This window comes from Periplaneta americana, chromosome 7 (genome assembly GCF_040183065.1).
Source record: "Periplaneta americana isolate PAMFEO1 chromosome 7, P.americana_PAMFEO1_priV1, whole genome shotgun sequence".
NCBI lineage: Eukaryota > Metazoa > Arthropoda > Insecta > Blattodea > Blattidae > Periplaneta > Periplaneta americana.
In genome coordinates, this window is record NC_091123.1 from 171,276,979 (window position 1) to 171,291,202 (window position 14,224).

At 34.9% G+C, this 14,224-nt stretch overlaps 1 protein-coding gene across 2 annotated transcripts in view; it reads right to left on the reverse strand.

The window, feature by feature from the left end:
* The window catches only part of LOC138703711 (ubiquitin carboxyl-terminal hydrolase 37-like), a 55,777-nt gene that overhangs the window by 22,897 nt on the left and 18,656 nt on the right, over window positions 1-14,224 (reverse strand). For both annotated transcript variants that reach the window (XM_069831837.1, XM_069831836.1), the window contains 5 exons: window positions 12,202-12,338; window positions 10,617-10,743; window positions 6,244-6,447; window positions 3,856-3,995; window positions 717-885 (listed from right to left, as the gene is read on the reverse strand). In XM_069831837.1, coding sequence (XP_069687938.1) covers window positions 717-885; window positions 3,856-3,995; window positions 6,244-6,447; window positions 10,617-10,743; window positions 12,202-12,338 — 777 coding nt within the window. The remainder of the gene's footprint in view (window positions 1-716; window positions 886-3,855; window positions 3,996-6,243; window positions 6,448-10,616; window positions 10,744-12,201; window positions 12,339-14,224) is intronic.

Below are 14,224 nucleotides of genomic sequence, written 5' to 3' on the forward strand. Positions count from 1 at the left end.
GAATTGAAAGAAAAAAATACCGCTCGTGTACCGTACATTATTTTGTGCGAAGATCGTTTATTACATACCTGAAAGAGGAATTTCTAATTAGTTGCAATAAAATCTCCACCTTGGTTTCTGTTCAATGACGGCAAATTTGCAAAACAAAAATATCTATCTTCAACATTGTTGCTTTAAAATGTTTTCTGTGTTTACTATACCCCAACAGGCCGTGATATACATCTGTCTTTTTTTTCCCCCAGTCTAGGATGAGTCTGGAATCTTGTTGATTTTTTCACGGCTTCCTTAATGTTACTTGCATCACGAATGCAGTAACTTTAGTGGAGTTGTAGAGTTTACTTAATTTTTGCAAATATTTAAAAACAATAATTAACAGTGCAATTTAGGTGAAATTGCAGTGGTAAGTTTCCAATTTATAATTATTACTATATTGAACATCTCTAAAAATCATATGTTAAAAGCCTAAAGCAGTAAAATCAATATGTCACTTAAGCGGTAAGAAGAGGGAAATTGTTATGTGTGTTAGGTTGGGAATACTGAATGTGGAATTTTAGACTTTCAGCAGATTGGTTTTGTGTGGAAACCAAGCAAATACGCATGATCTCGCACAAAATATATTTTTTGCCACATCCCATTAGCTTTCCTTTATTCCTTGTATAATGAGGTAGAAAGTAAAGTAATGAATAACTAAGTATTAATATAACACTGGTACATACTTTATACAGCAATATGTCTCCTTCAGACGGAATTCAACATTATCACACACAGGGTTGTGGCTGTCATTATCTGGCTGTCCACCTCCTTGAAGTCGCTGCAAAGAGCTGCTTGTAGGCAAGTTTTCCAACTGCAGCTCCCGCAGAGTACAAAAATCCTTTAACTTGCGATCTGTCAATGACAAAATGTACATTCATGAAATCTAAAGATCATTCTATCAAGGTATTACCATTCATTAATGTAACTACAAGTGCAATTGGATTAGTGAATACAACACGAACTGTCATTGTTATTCTGATCACTTCACTATGATGTCAAAAGAGGTGCTGGTCTAGAAATACAAGTCCAAAGCAAAAGAGATAGTGAACAAAGTGAAGCCAGAATAGGTAGTGATAGCGACACTGATATAATTATTTATTCGCTCGTTTTCATACTCTCTCGCTATCATAATATTAATACTCGATCGCAACGTGATAACACGCTAGAAATTCCACTTCACACATCATCTCTGTATTCCTCATCTTTCACTGTCGCTACCACTCATCACTGGAACTCTCTGCCGCCTGAAGCCAAGGGCTGCCGAACATTGAAATCTTTCAAATCCAAGTTAGAAAATTATCTTATGGCGAGTTGCCAAACTAACTTACTATTATGACAAGTGTTGTATTGCATGTTTCCACGTATTCACATTTTTTTTTTTTTTTTAACGTTCTAGTGATATTTAACTTATTTTATATTTGTTTTCATATTTTCTGATAATGGTATACCTATAATGTGATAAGTTGAGCTACATATAATCATAATTTTCCTTACTTGTGTACTTAAAAATATTGTATTCATTGTATGCTTTGTACTGCACTATTTTATTACTACTACTATTATTATTATTATTATTATTATTATTATTATTATTATTATATTATTATCTTATTTTTTTTATACTTTGTATGTCTCATTTATTTTGACCTGCTGTTCACATTTTATTATGCTTTTTTCTTTCTTTCTGTATGTTATATATTATGTCTGATTTCTACTTACTTGTTGTTTACATTTTATTATTATTATCTTATTCAGTTTTGTGTGTAAAATTGTAGTGTACTTTGTAAATTTGTTGTGTTTTTTGTAACGCAGTTTTACTCCTGGTTGAGTGTTAGAGAAGGCCGTATGGCCTTAATTCTGCCAGGTTAAATAAATCATTATTATTATTATTTATGTCTAAAACAAGACATTTTCTGACATTACTTAAAATCTCATGGTGCTAAACTTCCAAGTTGTGGTCTAAATTGCATGAACTTAACTGCCCCCCAAAATTAATGCAACAATCATTATATTTTTCATAAAAATTTACTGAAGCTACTCAGACAACCTAGGTTATATAAAATAAAGTAATGAGATAGTCCCTCACAGAAAACAGACACTGTATTTTCTCGAACACTCCACTTTTGAAAGAAAAAAAAAATTACAAAAATAAAACTTTCAACAAATGTACTCAAGACAAATTAAAAACCAATAATCAAAAATATAGTTCAGTTAACAATAAATTTTATCCTGAAACAGGATCCTTTAGTGTATGGAATAACTTTCACTTACATCCATGTTTCTCGGCATCTTTGATAATTTAAAGTTTTTCGCTGCAAGTAAAGGATAGCAATCTTATACCTTTAGTGGTATAAAATGAAGAATTGAAAATATAAGTTGCACACTTATCACACTTGAACTTGATTCTGACATACATAGGCCTACTGCTAATACAAACACAATTTAACAATGTTAACAGTTGAAATACCCGTGTGGGAAGGTAATGGCATGTTCTACCGTCTTAAGGTACGGTCACACGTCGCTACTTTTGCAGCGATGCAGTACAAAAAAACTGCGCAACTCTCGTACTGCGACGTGTGAACAACGGTGCAACCCGAAAAGTAGCGGCTGCCGAACCTGCTGCCCGCTACTTTTCCATGCTGCACGCAGCTTAAAAGTAGCGATGTGTGAACAGGGTTCTCAGGGTTGCAGCCGCAGCATTTTTGATATCGGTTTCGTTGAAACTTTTGCTGCGGTTGCAACCAGTGTTGCCACCCAAATGTGCCAATGATACTTTTATTGTTTGGATGTATTTTAATGTTAGATGTGATGAAAATAAATTATTTGTAACAGTTATTAAATGCACAACACAGTCTGAGCATATTTGCTGACGATATAATTCACTTTTTTAATTTTCTGTAGCGTAGTTTCAAACAGGAGGGTTGCCAACATTGATTACGTGAATATGCTGTTGGTTATCATTTAAGTATATAGGCGTTTTTAAAAGCTTTATAGTAAAAATAATGCCAATTTATGAATACTAGTTAGGACAGAAAAGCAAATAATAGATAAGTAAGCTTTCGCATGAGTTTATTAATAATGCGAACATAACCACAAAATGTATATTAAGAAGTCAACATGGAGATGAAAACCTGCAGCATGACTGCAGCTGCAAAAGTAGCGCCTTGTGTGTGAACAGACTCACAACCTCCAGTTGCAACTTTTGCAGCACTCGGGTTGCGCAGCACGAAAAGTAGTGTGCAGCGCGCTACTTCTGGCTTACGTGTTAACACGACACGCAACTTTTGCAGCTGCAGAACAAAAGTTGCACAGCAAAAGTAGCGACGTGTGACTGTACCTTTAGGAATTGTGCAGGAGGGAAATTGGGCAATGTTATCAACTTCGTGTTGAATAAGCAGCGCACCCTATTTTTTACTTGTATATTCCGAGAAAAAAAATGCATGGGGTATCCGAGAAAAGACGGTATTTATTAATAAATACTTTCTCTGGTGGTCTATAAAAATAAGCCTAAGGCAAGATAAAGCAGAGACAAAATGAAGTTCGAACGGACTATTATTCTAAAACTTGGTAGTAGTGGTGTTGGTAGTAACCAAGAGGCAGTATAAAGCAAGTTTTTGAAGTTGCATCTACTCACTAAATTGTACAACATAATCTTAATTTAAATATCCATTGTTAAATACAGAAATATGTTCCTTTCCATCATTGGAAATGAGCAAAGAAAGCATGCTATTGAGCATATATCTACTGAACACGAAACATCTACAGGTCTCTAATTTGTGCAAAACAAATTTTCTGACATTACTTAAATCTAAAAATACTAACCTTCTGTGTTGTGATCTGATTTGGATGAACTGAACTGTTCTCGAAATAAATCCAACAGTCGTACCAGAAATTCTGTAGCATCTTGTTGCCTGTCACTGATAAACATCGCGTCCAGAGCACCCAACGAACGAGACAGATGCCTAAAAAAATTGTATGATTTAATTTCAATAAATATTCCATATTGTTTTATAAGATTAGTTGAACGCTCCAAAACTTAAGTGATTCGCTGATGAAGTTATACATTACCTAAGGCTCGATAAATACTTAATATAGTCGCCAGCCATTTTGGCTCTTTCGTTTGCATTCACAGAAAGCACACGAGGACTTTATTTGCCGCTCAATTATTTGCTGAATTACAGTGCGTTTGATTTATTATCATAGGAGCTACGACATGATAATGTTTAACGGTGTGGCAAACAGATACCTCGTTTGGTAGCTTGGCAACAAAAGAGCAAAAATGGCGAATGATACTACCTACCTAGACTTTATAGAGCCTTGACTTCCTAAGACGTAAGCAAAGAGGAGGAGTCACGCCAGGAATAACAGTGTAGCAACTATATAACTTCGTTGTACCTTCCTTTTTCAATGCACTGCAAACCAGTGATTGCTAGTTGACTGCCACTTTAAGGTCATGTCACAAGTTTTTCATCATCTTTGAATTTGCTTATGTAATCAAATTGTTATACAGGGTGGAAATGAAATAATCATGCAGATTTTCAGAGTGAATAGCTCATGTTATATGTAACAAAAAGTATAATACCATATTGGTGGAAAGTTCATAATTTTCTTACAAAAAATGTTTTTTCTCCAAATCTTTAACCTCTTATTCAGTAACTATTGTGAGTAGGATCGTGATTTTTGTCCACGTCGATAGAAAATCTAATAGAGAATAATTTATCCCTCTGGTGCATTGTAATAGCATGGATGGTTTTCGTGTAAATTTAATTAAAAATCCACTAATTTCAAGCCACTGAACAATGCAACCCATCTTGCAACATTGTAGTAAGAAAGGTAGATGGAATGTAGTTTGCTAAGGCACACAGATCTGAGTTCGTTGACCTCTCACATTTGTATTACGAGAAGAGTCCACACCTGTGAAGTAATGGTCAGCGCGTCTGGGCGCGAAACCAGGTGGCCCGGGTTCAAATCCCGGTTGGGGCAAGTTACCTGGTGGAGTTTTTTCCGGGGTTTTCCCTCAACCCAATACGAGCAAATGCTGGGTAACTTTCGGTGCTAGACCCCGGACTCATTTCACAGGCATTATCACCTTCATTTCATTCAGACACTAAATAACCTCGATGTTGATACAGCGTCGTAAAATAACCCAATAAAATTAAATTAAATTAAAAAAAAAACGAGAAGGAAGAGCAGTGTGTTAGCGGCGATGTTGCCAGACTGCTGAAACTTCCAATTCAATTTTCTAATTAACCGTGCATTTAATCACAAAATGTAATATAGATTTCTATTCATTTAAGTGTACCCTATTGTCCCTTTCACTCCACCCCTTCTTGTAAATTACGCTTTCCACAATTTCATTACCAAACACATACCAGTTCCTCAACATATCTTTTAACCAACTTATTGCTTTTCCCCACATCCTTGAAAAGTATAACAGAGAGTTTTAACTGTGTATATTTTGTTTTGTTCTCACAGATCCCATAGCCATTGTCTACGGCTCACCCATACTGTGCTTGCCTTCAATCTATGCAACCCAGGTTCGATCTCTGGCCTGCTAACGATAGAATTTGTGGTGAACAAACCAGACATTATAGAGTTTTTCTTGGGGTACTCCCATTTTCCTCTTTCATTCCACCAACTTTCTCTACCTTACCCTCATTTCATCTATCATCTACAACACTTAGAAACAAGGTGGGTTGAAGTCTTGGTGATAATTAGAGCCGGAATTTTAGGTGCTAAAAGTTAAGAATGACACTGAGTGTAGATGAATAGAAGTGGTGCTCATGAGGAGGGTTTTAAGCTTAGTTCACAAGAATCCGATATGTAATAGACAACAGAATCACAAGGACTGGTCAATGGATCTTGTAAACCGTGCGCTAATTTGTAAGTGCTAGTTAAGAGGATTAGAGACCTTTAACGGTACCAAAAGGAAAATACTGAATGACAAGAATGGCATTTCAAAGAAGTGGAGGTATGGCAATGATCTTGTAAATCGTACACTAGTTTGTAAGTGGTGGTTAAGAGGATTAGAGACCTTTAGTGGTACCGAAGGGAAAATACTGAATGGCATCTCAAAGAAGTGGGGGCATGGCTTCTATATTTATAAACTATAGCAAGGAACAATATTAACTTTTAGCACCTAAAATTCTGGGCTCTAGTGATAATACAGGTTTCCAATGCTGAAGTGTTTAGATACGCTTAACTACAAACCTAAGTGCAGAATGCAGATATGGACGGCGTCCCCTTCGTCGTTGTCTCACAACTTCAAAGAATGAACGAAGCAGTGCAGACTGACCATTTCTCTCCTCCTTCCAACAAGACCGCTCCAGTTCTTCAACAAACGGTTCCATCCCCAACAATGTCTGCAAGGTTGCATTCATCCAACATCGGTTGGTACCAGGTGGATTTGGAAACCTGTAATGAACCAAATGACTGTCCTAATAACTGTTCCGAAAATAAATTTATCACATTGTTCACGCGTGATTACTATGTTTCATTACACTGTAGCTTAAATTTCTATGCTCTTCTTTGCAAGGAGTTATCCACAAGTATGAAAATAATCTAATGTCTTTGTGTAATTTTGAATGCGAAACCGGGCAGTAGATGAAAAATTAAATATTTTTCAAATGTTAATTTATAGTATGTACAACAATACTGCTTGAAGCAATAATATTTAACGTTCTAAATGATTATTTATCAGAGATGTAATTTGAACTTTTTCCATTGCTGGTGATCAAATGATTTCATAAATTTACGAAGCTTGGTTCTACCTTCCTTTTTTGTTAACCTGTAGACAATGGTAGAACCAACATTCGAAACACTGTGAAATCATTTCATGAAGAGCAGTGAAAGAGGTTCGAACTACAACTCTTCTCAGGGTTGCCAGATGTCCCGATTTTCTAATATTACTATTATTTTTCTGACAACTATTTTTCTAATTTTTGTAATAATGTGCAACTGGAGAAAATATCGGTTACCCTGCATCATTACTGCCAGTGAAGGTATTGCCAACAACCATATTTTTGTTTTCTTTTTAAAAAAAAAAGGTAGTGTCATGCCTCATGTGCTTATTGTGTCTTCATGTAATAATCTGTTATATAGGTGGGAAAATCGCAATATAGCGAACGTAGAAGCTCCGCCCACAACCCCTTCCACTTTTCCCCTACTAGCTCATCAGACACACGTGATAGGCGAGTGTTGTGTCGAATACACATTTCATGTGAGTGGGGTAACTTCCCCTACTGGCGTTTGCTATATTGCGATTTACCCAACTAGGTAAACGTTTTTATCTTGATAGACATTACAATACTGTGCATTCAAATTTTGATAGTAAGTATTCAAAATATTCTCAATCAAGGACAGAAAAACTGAAAATGTTAAAAACTTCTATCATATCTGAACAGAAAATGATATATCCCACAATAACAAAAGCATCGTATTACGCTGCAGAAATTAAGCCATTTAAAGACGTGGAGATTGTTAAGGCGTGCCTTTGAGCTGTATGTAACACTTTTCTAAATTTTTAAATTCAAAACAGATTACAGGCGAAATAAAACAACAAATCTACAAGCTTGTATCGATGTGATTTTGTAGACAGCATAGTACGCCCTTCAACTTCAAAATGCCTATAGTATACAGAGTGATTCACGAGGATTTACCATTATTTACGGAGCTTATTTAGGTTATTTCCGAAGACATTCTGAGCAAAAAAATGTCATATAAACATATGCCCTAGTCTCAATATTTTCACAGTTAGACCTACACTAATTTGAAGCGGTTTGTAAAATATCTTTTCTCTTTAGTTTTAAGGGTAAAAGAATATTACAAATATTTTTTAAGTTGGTTATTTAACGACGCTGTATCAACTACTAGGTTATTTAGCGTTGATGAGTTTGGTGATAGCGAGATGGTATTTGGCGAGATGAGGCAGAGGATTCGCCATAGATTACCTGGCATTCACCTTACAGTTGGGGAAAACATCGGAAAAAAACCCAACCAGGTAATCAACCCAAGCGGGGATCGAACCTTCACCCGAACGCAACTTCAGACTGGCAGGCAAGCGCCTTAACCAAATGAGCCATGCCGGTGGCTCTATTACAAATAGAGAATGAACTATCCAGAAGTATCATTTCTTTAATTGGCTAGTGTTCTGAAGCTAGAAACGTGTTTTTCAATTGGTTTGTACAGATTTTGTTTTTCAATTTATAGCTAAAAATTATATTATTCTTATGCACTTATCACAGCAATAATTGTTGCAAATCATACGACTTTAGGAACTTTATTCTTTTCAGTTTAATTATTGAAGAATTTACGAGAGTGGCGTGATTTGTAACAATTGTTGTGATAAATGCGTAAAAAAATGTAATTTTGTAGTTAAAAATTAAAAAAAAAAAAAAAAAAGATCTGTACGAAGCAACTATGGAATTCACAACACATTTTTAACTTCAGAATACAAGCTAATTAAATAAATGATACTCCTGAATAGTTCATTCTTTATCTGTAATATTCTTTTACCCTTAAAACTCAAGAATAATGATATTTTACAAACAACTTCAAATTAGTGTAACTCTAAAGATATTGAGATTAGGACAAATGTTTGACATTTTTTGCTCAGAATGTCTTCGGAAATAAGCTTCCTAAGGGACGGTAAATCCTCGTGAATCAATCTGTATATGTGTTAGTTCTGCTCCTTTATACTTAATAATAATAATAATAATAATAATAATAATAATAATAATAATAATAATAATAATAATAATAATAATTCAAAATCCGCAAATTTTGCTAAGCTTTAATATAGTGAAATGCATTGTGGCTCTCAGCAAATTACTATTTCTCATTTTTTGCTCTCCTCTAACTTCTAGTAAGTACCACTGATCTACAGAAATGTTGTTGTTTTCTAATGCACGAAACTACACAGTAATGCAATAGCAGAACTTATTGGTAAGCAAGTGGGAAGCCAATATGAATCAACAATCCCAGTGTCATTGGACAACAACAACAACAACAACACCACCATCAACTTTGTCTATCTGCTGTAGAAATCTGTGTACGCAGTTTGAGGATAGATTTCGACATAAGTTCATTAACAGTGCCCGTGTTAGGCCATAATTGATTTATAAAATTCAGTGGCGGTTCCTCGGGGGAGGGAAGGGAGGAACGTCCTCCTCACATTTTTTTTCTTTTGAAAGTACAGTAAATACCAAATGAAATATATGCTTTGAAATTCGAGGAAGATCCGATAATTTTTAAGTTCACAGCTATAAGAAAACCTCGGCTGATCGAGTTTTTAACGACGCGCACTCATGTGCTGCTAGAAAACTGTGAGAAGGATGCGAGATTGTTTGTGTGGAGGAATGTCAATCCATTCCTCCTTTTCCGCAGTTAATACACATAGACAACAGCGCGCTAGCGGCCAGAGAAAGAAGCAGAGTTTTAAAGCAAGTCAATGAACGGAGAGGGAGGAGATCCTCCTCTGAATCAGCGCATGGGCGGGAAATAGAAACCGACTGGTCGTGCAGCAAGCTCGCTACCGCTGCCACCTAACGATGCTGCATTCAACCGGACTATAACACATCTAGGAGGAGACACAATAAAAACAGTTTTAACGCAAAGCTATGAAAGACACCATATAAACTTTCTTAAAATTATAAATCAAAATATATTATTCATTGCACTTTATATAAGCTACTATTCATGGTTTGAAACTTTCGAGGATATCTGAAAGTTGAAGTTGGATTTATATAAAACAAAGAGGAAGTAGTTCTACATTAGTATCACAGATCTTTTTGGCCCCTGAAATTCACTTCCATTCATTGTCTACTAGACAGGACAACAGCCAAGTTTTCAGTTTTGCACAAATATCTTTGAAATTGAAAGTACTGCAAACTACATAATTTTTAACATAAAAAAATTAATCAGCCACAGGCAGCTTTGAACAATAATGGTAGTATGACTTTACAAGAACTGACATTCTTCAAAAGCATGTGATACTGAACTTGTAAAATGTACATGTGACAACACAGACCACGTGGGTGGGTGCAGTGTTCTCGCTTTCCTAACAGATTATTTCTCATTCCCATTTCCATAAAACGGTTCCAGTTACGTGTTAGTAGCTGGTCTCTTCCAACACGTGTGATGCTGTAGTGTCCGTGAAAAATGCTGCGAGGTTGTGAATTTCCTTGTAATTGTTAATTTGTGCAATTATTCAGCAATGAATGGAAGTGAAAACATATTATATTTTGGACAATTTAGGAAACTCAGTTCACAAAAACAGATTATTTCTATACAAACGGGAGGAAGGCCAACCCGAACACTACCTGGTCTTACTTGTATGCATGTAGGCTAATTTGTAGCATGTTTCTCTCAAGAAGGTGTCATTTTGCGATGTTAACTTCTTTCCTCCTGTTAAGAAATATGCAGGAGCCGCCACTGATAAAATTATAATGAGCACTCGACTAATTCAATATGTATTAGAAATATTCTAGGAAGCATTTTAAATAACACAAATAAATATTAATTTTTTAATCGTCAGATAGAAATACATATGAATGGATGATTCATGAAAGATATGCAAAACTGACCCAATGTCTTCTGGCAGCATATCCTGTCTTGAAGGCGTGCATAGGCCTACTGTCTTCATTTTTGAAACTGGCGTTGATGAAACTGTCTCCTGATTAGTATTCGTTTCAACATTATCATCACCTACACCTGAAACATGTATAACATGCAGTTATATCTATACCTCAAAATCGTTCTTAATAGAGAATACACTTCACCAAATGGGAACAGTACAATGCAATATTTAATATTTATTCTTGTACAAAATATACAGTAGGTCACGAATTAATACTATTTTCTTATCTTTGTCTACATACACTGACAAAAATTGCTCATAGAATTTTAATGTGTTAAGTAAAAATATAGTACTATAGGATTTAGTTTCCTATAATTTACACTGCAACTTTCTCCTGAAACTACAATTTTACACATAAAAAAATTTGAAGGCAACAGAATTTTACATCTTTTCTTTACATAATAAAAAATCAAGATACAGTGAAATCCCTGTATAACATATCAAAAATAATATTTATACTTATTTTGAAAAGTACCTTACAATGAAAAAGGGAAGTTTTATCCAAATGAAGTTGTTTTGATTTTAAATTATATAACGCAGAATTATTCCACAATATATCTTAGCTTTCATTTGCTGCAGCAGTGTTTACAGTTCATGTAAGATCCAACAAACTCAAGAAACCCACTATGCTTCTACAAAACTACAATATGCGTATCACTCAACATTTTTAATTTAAAGCAAAGAAATTAAAGTTAAAAAAAATAAAATCTTAATTGTAGTTTGGTTTTGTTTTTCTCAATAATTTATCTTCCACAATGACTACTTCCAAGATTTTGGAAGGAAAGTTATATTCGAATTTATCCTTATAATACTGTCGAGAATATTGTTCGAAATGGAAATATAAAAATTGGAAATTTATCTTTTGAAGAGGTGGAAAAATTCAAATACCTGGGAGCAACAGTAACAAATATAAATGATACTCGGGAGGAAATTAAACACAGAATGAATATGGGAAATGCCTGTTATTATTTGGATGAGAAGATTTTATCATCCAGTCTGCTGTCAAAAAATCTGAAACTTAGAATTTATAAAACAGTTATATTACCGGTTGTTCTTTATGGTTGTGAAAATTGGACTCTCACTTTGAGAGAGGAACATAGGTTAAGGGTGTTTGAGAATAAGGTGCTTAGGAAAATATTTGGGACTAAGAGGGATGAAGTTACAGGAGAATGGAGAAAGTTACACAACACAGAACTGCACGCATTGTATTCTTCACCTGACATAATTAGGAACATTAAATCCAGACGTTTGAGATGGGCAGGGCATGTAGTACGTATGGGCGAATTCAGAAATGCATATAGTGTGTTAGTTGGGAGGCCAGAGAGAAAAAGACCTTTGGCGAGGCCAAGATGTATATGGGAAGATAATATTAAAATTGATTTGAGGAGGTGGGATATGATGATAGAGACTGGATTAATCTTGCTCAGGATAAGGACTGATAGTGGGCTTATGTGAGGGCAGCAATGAACTTCCAGGTTCCTTAAAAGCCAGTAAGTAAGTAATACTGTCCTTTGAAAGTACGAAAAACTTACTATTTGTTTCGTTTTCCATATCTCGGTCTAATGTTTGCAAGATCTTATGAATGTCAACGCTGTTGGCATGATCCCAGTTCTCTTTGTTTGCTTCGTCATCTACAGCAAAGTCTTGTCCAGGTGCAGATTTCACAGGCCTGGAAAAAAATTTACAGGTTAATGTACCAACCAGGGCCATATGCAAGGAGAGGGGGTTTGCCAGTTTAAATCCCCTCCCCCTTGAACTTAAAAAATAGTGACATATTTAGATTTGAGTATTTTTTAGCCATAATCGTTTTCCCTTCTCTAATTTTTCACTGTCAGAGTAACAAAATCTACATCGACATAAGGCATAGTCCTCCTACCCCCACTTTAATATATTCATCATGTCAGTTTCATTCATCTTTGGTGAGTTCTATGTTCCATTATTGTGTTTTATTCAATTTATTTCATTGTATTTGTTTGTTTCCATGGATTTTCCTGTTACGTAAAGTCAAGTGTCTTACCTATCATATACAAATAAATGTTGACTAAACAAATAGTCAACTCTGGATATAGTGAACCTAAATCATCGGTCCTGACCAGCACACATTAAAGAGTATATTAATATTTCCGTTTATAGTGAGCCCTCGCTTCGGTTATAGTGAACCTTAAAAACAGAAGTTACGAGAGTTGTATCCTGAGCAAATTCCAAGGCTGAGTACACAGTCACACCATAACAGCGTTTGTCATTTCTACCTGATCAGTCTGTTTCTAGTGTTCGAACAGTGAATGTACTATATAAAGTGTTTTATGCTCGACCATGCCGAAATGTAGTAATTATACACCTGGTAGTAGCCCTTTAATGCACCTCATTAAAGTACACCTATTCATTATAATTCAGTTGTTCAGCCAATGACAAATCACCTTTGTACCATTATAAAACCGCAAGTATCGATTATTCTCGGATATGCAATCAAAAGATAATTAGCGAAAAGTCAAGGAGGCTGGAAATCCAATACTGTCGCAGAAGGTTATGTTCTGTTACTATAATAATTAGCGTTAATTGTAAATAATATTCAAATAAATTCAATTTGTCATCTCGTTTTTCAATTCTAAATCAATTTCCGGGTTATATCAAGACTAATGTTCATCTTATTCTCGAAGTTATATTAAGGTCTCGGAAAAAATCAATACTTTCGCGTCTGCGCACATCTCACAATTCAGGTCAGTTCGCTACTTACATAACCATAACATGAATACTTTTGAATAATTTCAAGTTAGAAATATGGTCGAGCATAAAAAGTCCTATGAAACTTGCCTATAATGGTAATTAAGAAGCTTGTATGAAAATTATGAAACTCGCTTGCGCTCGTTTCATAAACAAACATACTCACGTCTTAATTACTACCATTATAGGCTCGTTGCATAATGTACTATTCTTTGAAAGATAAGGCGAATATAAGTGACATTGAACATGATCTTTCACAAGCGGCCATGGGTCGACAATATAGTTTAAGTAAATCGATTGTGAGTAACAGCATACAGTGTAATCCATTCCACAAAAATGAAATATGTTAATTGCTGTATAGTGTTTCATTTTCTTGTTGACAATTTCATTCATTCCTGTCATTTAATGTTAAGGGAGAGACACTTTGGATTTAGTGAACCTCGTATATAGTGAATAAAATATGAGAGTCCGTAGAGGTTCACTATATCTGGAGTTGACTGTATATATATTTTAAAAAATTGGATGGCTGTGAAAAAATTACGTTTCAAAGATTTTGTAAGTATATTGATGAATATGTTGTATTGGAACATAGTATAATATTAATAAACATACCGTAACATAATAATAATAATAATACACAAAATTTTAAGGGCCATATTCATAGACATTCTTAGTGCGGGCTTCCGGTGGATGATCAGTGAACTAAAGTTTTTCATATTCATAAACCAGTGTTAGCAATACAACATGATATGAATCCTGCACAAGTAATCAGTCAATAGCCGGGGCTAGCGAAATATCTATGCATAGCACCCTTTATTTCGATAATGTAAATTG